General features: G+C 39.2%; 1 protein-coding gene across 3 annotated transcripts in view; it reads right to left on the bottom strand.

Annotated features, from left to right (window-relative positions):
* The window catches only part of DZANK1 (double zinc ribbon and ankyrin repeat domains 1), a 72,619-nt gene extending 65,091 nt beyond the window's left edge, over positions 1–7,528 (bottom strand). The window contains exons 1-3 of one of the 3 annotated variants that reach the window (XM_023582759.2): positions 7,279–7,528; positions 5,014–5,130; positions 1,992–2,145 (exon numbers count right to left, since the gene is read on the bottom strand). In XM_023582759.2, coding sequence (XP_023438527.2) covers positions 1,992–2,145; positions 5,014–5,122 — 263 coding nt within the window. In that variant the 5' untranslated portion in view covers positions 5,123–5,130; positions 7,279–7,528. Of the gene's footprint in view, positions 1–1,991; positions 2,146–5,013; positions 5,131–7,257 lie in introns of all 3 variants that reach the window. The other 2 variants (XM_071211570.1, XM_058287609.2) reach the window with 2 other exon arrangements.
* Positions 7,529–7,553: the final 25 nt, after the last annotated feature.

Consider the following 7,553-nt stretch of genomic DNA (forward strand, 5'->3'; position numbering starts at 1 on the left):
ATCTTTTCTCTCTACATTTTAAAGTGTTATACCTTCTTTTTGCTTACTATATCATAAATATTTTCTTACCTCATTCAAAACTTCATAATATTTTCCCTTAATATTTTAAAATCTTTTAAAAATCTCATTTAAAATCTTTTGTTTCCCTGTTAAAAAATTAATTATTTTAAGAGCCTAGAAACAGAGATTTGAATGAAGCAGAATAATTTTCACAAACAATTATTTTATCACAAATCTACACAAGTACTATTTTTTGCATGTTGAAAACTCAAAAAATTTTTTCACTAAACTGAGCATGTCCAAAATACCAATAGTGCTTTTCAGAAGAAACACTTAGTAGATACAGAGCAGGATGGTTGCGAGGCATAAGAATTAACTTATTTTTTTATTTGACTCTTTTTTTTTTTAGGAGGTATCAGGGATTGAACCCAGGACATTGTACACGGGAAGCAGGCACTCAACAACTGAGTTACATCTCCTCCCGTTTATTTGACTCTTTTGAAATCTTTATTAAAGCCTTTAAACTATAGAGGTTTTCATTAAAATATGACTTTATTTTACGACAACCTGCAATTTCCAAAAGGGCCTGTCCTACAACAATAGGTTGTATTTTTAGCTTGTTAATTTTTAATGACAATGAAGAGGAATTGTTTTGATAGAAGTGGTTCATCTAAAATTTTGTGTGATCCATGTATCTTTAAAAAAAAAAAAGGTAAAAAGAGAGACAAAAAGGAAGTGGTTTGTCAAATGAAAGAATCCCAATATTTAATAACAATGTATGAGAGGATTGTTTGTTTCATTTTTATTTTATTTGTTTTAATTTTCAGATGCCCAAACCATCATTGTAAAAAATTTGCAGTTCTTCTCAAAAAGCCATGAGTAGTTTAGCCAGCAGGGGGCGCCCGGAAAGCGGTTTTAAGTATACCCAGGCCAGCCTAGTACCTACTTGGTTTGGGCTTAAAACTTTCCAAGAATGTAGCCAAACCTGTCTCAGTAACATCAACATGCCAAGCATGTGAGTGGCTTTTTTTTCCCTCTACAACACACAGTGAAAGTTTACCAATCAAATGATGTTTCTATGTTTAAAAATGAGAAAACGTCCTTAAGTACCAAAGAGAGGGAAACGGACTTTGGCCCAGTGGTTAGGGCGTCCGTCTGCCACATGGGAGGTCCGCGGTTCAAACCCCGGGCCTCCTTGACCTGTGTGGAGCTGGCCATGCGCAGCGCTGATGCGCGCAAGGAGTGCCATGCCACGCAAGGGTGTCCCCCGCGTGGGGGAGCCCCACGCGCAAGGAGTGCGCCCGTGAGGAAAGCCGCCCAGCGTGAAAAGAAAGTGCAGCCTGCCCAGGAATGGCGCTGCCCACACTTCCCGTGCCGCTGACGACAACAGAAGCCGACAAAGAAACAAAAGCAGACAAAGAAACAAGACGCAGCAAATAGACACCAAGAACAGACAACCAGGGGAGGGGGGGGAATTAAATAAATTAAAAAAAAAAAAAAAAGTACCAAAGAGAGGACAAAGAAAAGAGTGAAGTAGCTAATAACCACTAAGTTGAAATGACAGTAGCTTTTGAAGGCCAACTGAGTCAATACAAAAATGAAAGAATGATGGAAGTGGTTGTAGACTGTGTCCTAGGGGAATAAAAGAACAATCCACTAAATACAATATTTTCTTCAGGGCCAGATGAAGATCTTTAGAGGACCCAAGTCTTGAAAAAGTTTTTTCTTTCCCAGTCCCCAGAAAAGAATTTTTAAAAATAATAACATAAAGCTACATAACACTTCATTGAGCTGTACATTTATGATTTGTGCACTTTGCAGTATACCTTAATAAAAAACAAAACACAAAAGTTACATATATGCTGAAATTAAAATAATTTTTTGTTTAGTATCTTTTTAATCCAGGATTGATTTTCATAAGAAGAAATAAGTAAAAATAAAACAATGATATTATAATATAAATTAGTTTAATCATCATGTTCTTAACTTACTTAGAGACTGCAATAGCTTTAACTTGTATTTTTCCATCAGGCAGAGTAATAGGTTTTCTATACTTAAATGTATTATTTTCACCATAACCAATTCTCTTCAGAAATTCAGGTTTGCTGCCATCCAGGGTATAATATATGTTGACATCCGGGGTATCTGAAAAATCCAAAACAGGGTAACCGTAATTAACACTAAAGTAGCAAGTCCCTGAGTAATGCCTATAGATCATTTAGGGAGATTACATGTAATTACAAAAATGAGAACCAATAACTAACAATAATGGAGTTATTTATCTTTGCTAGGTACTGTGATCTATATGAGTTAGCTCATTTCATCTGTATAAGGTTATGTGGTAGGTCCTATTTTATACCCATTTTAGAGATGAGGAAACTGAGTCCCAGAGAGGTTCAGAAACTTGCTAAACAATAAAAGAGTGTGGTTTGACTTCTACTAGATGGGATCCATAACCCATGCTCTTGAATCACTATTCTATTTTGCCTCTCCAACAGAACATCAGTACAAATAGAGTAGAAGTAGTTTTAAAGTGACAACCACCATTTAAAAAGCAGAAGCTAATTTCTAATTTGCTGAGCATTTCTTAAGAAATGCTTTTATTATATTTTTTTGAGCTTGGAAAATGACTCCTAAGCTTTCTGGAAAATTTTTAAAAGGAATAAATTGATGTGACTCAAAATCCAAAAGGTTACAAAAGGGCATACAATGAAAAATCTCCCTTCCACACCTGATGCCAGCTGCCCAGAAGCAACCAAAGGTATCATGAGTATCTTTCCAAAACTATTTTATGTACATACAAACATATATGCACATATTCTTATGTCTTATGTCCTCACTTTCTTTTTACACAAATGCTAACATGCCACAATCTGTTCCACACGTTTCTTTTTTCATTAAAAATATATATCAGATACTGTTCTTTTGTTAAAGAAAGATCTTCCTCATTCTTTTATATTTATTGTATTCACTTGAATTGATGAATCATAAAGTAACCAAATCCCTACAGATGGATCTTTAGATGGTTTTCTTTTTTCCCTTTCTTCCTTCCTTCCTTTTTGTTTTGCCATTACAAGCATTGTAATGGATAATCTTGTAATGAGTTATTTTCGTAAATATCCCTATTAAAGAAATACGTAATATAATTGAGTCAAAAGACAATGTGCATTTGTAATTTCAGTTAATATTACCAAACTCCCTTCCATGATGGTTGCATGAAAGTGCTGGTTTACCCACACTCTCAATTTTTCTTTTTTGCCTATCTCCTAGGTTAAAAAAAAATTGTATCTTATAGTTTTAACTCACATTTCTTGTTGTTAAGATCCATTAATTCATTTAGCAAATATTTACCAAGTGCCTATTATGTGTCAAGCCCTATTCTAGGTAGTGGGGAAAAGCCAGTGACCAAAGTCCCTGCTCTCATGGAGCGTATGCTGTAGGAAGGACACAAACTTCAAACAAACAAGTACATTCTGTCAGGTGGAGACTCAGTACTATGGGGGATAAAGTCTGCTCAGAAAGCAGGTGATGGGGTAGGTAGAACCATCTTTTCATATGTTTAAGAGACATTTATCATTTATACTTCCTTTCCTATAAAATATCTTTTCAATACTTTGCTCATTTTCTATTGGGTTATTATTCTTTTGGTTATTTAATTGTGGAAGCTCTTTATATATTAGACATTTAAGTATTAGAGAATTTGAACACCCTGTCATTCACATCACCATTTGTCAATAATTATCCAACTTCTCCTAAGAGTTGTGATATTACAATTTTTATTTTGGTTTGAGAATTTTAACAAATAATATTAGCTTTTAAGATAAAGGGGGACATAGTGTAATATAACATATTCTTAGTTGGAACTCTTGGTCTAGGAAGCACACAGGTTATGTTATAAATGCAGATAAATAGTTCTTATACATTTCTGTTATTAAAGCTGATAGCTAGAATCCTGAAGTCTTTTTTTCTAAAGATTGTCTCCAAGTTGTCTGCTCTCTGTGTTCATTTGCTGTGTGTTCTTCTGTGACCACTTCTATCCTTATCAGCAGCACCGGGAATCTGTTTCTTTTTGTTGCATCATCTTGTTGTGTCAGCTCTCCACGTGTGCGGCGCCATTCTTGGGCAGGCTGCACTTTCTTTTGCACTGGGTGGCTCTCCTTACGGGGTGCACTCTTTGCGCATGGGACCCCCCTACGCAGGGGATACCCCTGTGTGGCCCAGCACTCCTTGCACGCATCAGCATGGGCCAGCTCCACACAGGTCAAGGAGGCCTGGGGTTTGAACTGCGGACCTCCCATGTGGTAGGTGGATGCCCTATCCATTGGTCCAAGTCCACTGCCCTTGAAGTCTTTTTAATGAAGGCATTTGTTCATATGTTTTACTGATAAAACTTTCCCTTCTCCTTCTGTTAATTATATATATATATTTATATATGTATGCATGTTTTTGATTTATGACTTATATATTTAGATTTTGACATTACTACATACCAGACACCACACACTTCCCATATGTATCAACTTATTCAATCCTCACAGTGGCTCTAAATGGTAGATATTATTATCCCTATCTTACAAAGATAAAACTGAGACTCAGAAAAGCTAAGTAATGTGCCTAAGGTTACTAGAAGTTGTCAAAGCCAAGATCCAATCACCAATCCATCTGACTGGAAATCCTATGATATAGGTCAAATTTATTATCCCAGGAAAATAATGGGCATCCTGGGGAAGTCTGGGGAAGCATTGGGACATCATACCTCAACTAAGGTGTCAAGACGTTGCTCTAACTGTACTCACAGATATGTAAGACGCGTCAAAGCCTACCATTTTAACCTACATATTTTACAGCTCCATAAGCCATCTAAATACAACACTGTTCCATATTTTGGAAGTTTTACGAACTTCCCAAGATTCTGATTATAGCAAGCATGCAAAGATGTATATCAACAACCAGATGACCATAAAGCATATGACAATGATATTTTGAGTGATTTCAAATACATTTGATTCCTACCTGATTTCATTTCCAAAAGTGTATTGCTATCAATTTCATGTTTGGCTCTTCCAGGCTGAGGCACTTGCAGTGGTATGAGCTGAGGGACAGACACTGAACCAGCAGTCATTTTCTTTCCTGACATTTAAAAAAAGTGGATAAAAATAAATTCCAATGGGCACGTACATTTGAACACAAAAGCTAAGGAGAAATACCTCTAAAAATGTAGCAAAACTAGTAAAACAATAGATTCTGTTAATATTATTCTATTTTTAAATGGAAATAATTATAATGTTTCAGCTGTATTTTTTAATGTCGAGGTCTTCCATGAGGTTTCAATTATTTAAATACTTCCCTCTCTTCTGGGAAAAGAGGATGAATGGATGGAACCAGGGAGTGAAATTATTTTTAAAAGGGCAGAACAGAGACCAACAGTAATGATCTGACCTACTTCCCAATGGATCAGTACCAGCCATTCCTACTTCTTGCTACTGTGCTACTTCTCTGGGCTTCAGAATAAGTCATCACACCAGATGAACAGAAGTAACTCTGTATGTAGCAGTAACTATTACTAAATAGAGCCAGTTCCTTTAGGAAACACGAGGTCCTTCTCCCTGCAATTGTTACCACACTGGTTCTTGAATTGGAAAGCTGCAAAGAAATTTCAGAAGGACTGCAGAGTTTGGGCCCTCAGTTGAAAGAAGTTGGCGAAGATATAAACAATGACCAACAAACACAATGTCTCCCATTGCAGCTATTGTATTTATAAATAATAAACTAGGAATATAAGGGAAGCAACTGTGAATCAAGCACTTGAGCGCCCATTTACCATATGGAGGACCCAGTTCCATCCCTGGAACCTCCTGGTAAAAAGAAAAGAAAAAAGGCATCCCGCGGAAGCGCAGGCCCCCATGATGCCACAGAGAGGTGTGGCAAAGTGACAGCACCAAAAGGATGATGACACAACCAGATAGAAAAAAGCAACAACAACCAGGAGTATGGAGGCCTTACTGATCTTTTTGTTGGGGTGTATCATAAGTTTTGAAACATAAGAGCTTTCAGGGGGGAAAAAACCCTCACCTTAACACAGCAACCATATACATCTCTATATGGCCTTTACAAATTTCAGTGATTGTGGATACTTCAGTTTTACTCAATTATGAGCTATATATTCATTCATTTTTTAGTGTCCACTTCTTGCATGTCATTTAATTATCTACAATTTTTCCATACATGCATATTTATCAGTTTGTGGTTGGGCATTTAGGCTACTTCAATTTTCTTTTTAGTTGTGTTTGCTGCAAATCTAAATGTTGCTGCTCTAAAGATCTTTGTAGTTTGTGTTTTGTCACAGACTGCATTCCCCAAATGGGATAACTACATTTATGGGGTGAACTTAATGCCTTATTGGATACTACCAGGTCAAGGACCATGAATTTAAACTGAAGATACTAATAGTAAAGCAATAACCCCTACAGAAAGGTTGCCAGACTGCTTGGCCCCACCAGTTGTCCAAACCAGTTGCACTACACACTTGTCCAAACTTTAGTGTGGACTTTCCTAATTCTAGGCCATGTCCCTGACTGGAACCCTGACCCCATTCTGAGCTCCTACCTAAGGCGATGCAATACTGCAAAATCAGAATATGCTATTCTTAGAAAGACTGCACAATGGCTTAATCAGCCCTTCACCCCAGTTCCATGAGTCCAATGCCTGATCCCTGACCTTTCCAGGCCCCTCTCAGCAGTTTTCCAGGTCTCCATTTCCCTTTTCTCTTGAGCTCTTAAAAAAAAATCTAGCTACCTCTGAGCCAATCTGAGGCTGGCTGAGGCTGGCTACTCTTCTCCCCTGCCATGGCAGTTTAAATAAAGCACTAGCAGGTTTTTCTTTGGCATCTTGTGGGGCTTGCCCTTTCCCACATAAGCATTCACGTGAGAAGCAGTTGAAACAAAAAGTTAAAAATCTCTGTTCAAAGAAGAAAAAAAATTGCGGGGCAGGTAATAATAATTCGCACGCAGCCACTGGTATCTCTCAGCCCAAGGGACGTTAGGGCGGTGAGCGGCCCCACGCAAAGGAGACGGAGAAGTACCGGGATCTGCGAGGCCAAACGGCAGCACAAGCCCACCCTCCGCCCCAACGCGCGCGCGCACACACACCAGCCCAAGCCCACCCTCCGCCCCAAAGCACATACACACACCAGCACATGCCCGCCCTCGGCCCCAACACACACACACACACACACACACCTCCCCCCCACACACACACCTCCCCCCACTCCGTCCAGACCTCCCTCTTGCCGCTGGGATCCGGAAACCCATCCTGTCACTGCCCCCGCCCATCAGCTTCGACCAGGAACGCCCGCATCCTTCCGGCGAGGGAGCAGGGCTCTTCTTGGGCCACCTGGGCCGGGATTGGGACTCGTGTAAAACAGACCCGCCGCCTGAGCCGCCACCAGTCGGCTTCTCACGGCCTCTGGCAGCCTTCTGCGAAAGGACGCCGGGTTACCACAGACGCTGCGAGCTGCGCCCCGCCCACTGGGAGCGGGGCAGTTGATTGGCGGA

The sequence above is a fragment of the Dasypus novemcinctus genome, chromosome 24 (genome assembly GCF_030445035.2).
Source record: "Dasypus novemcinctus isolate mDasNov1 chromosome 24, mDasNov1.1.hap2, whole genome shotgun sequence".
Taxonomy (NCBI): domain Eukaryota; kingdom Metazoa; phylum Chordata; class Mammalia; order Cingulata; family Dasypodidae; genus Dasypus; species Dasypus novemcinctus.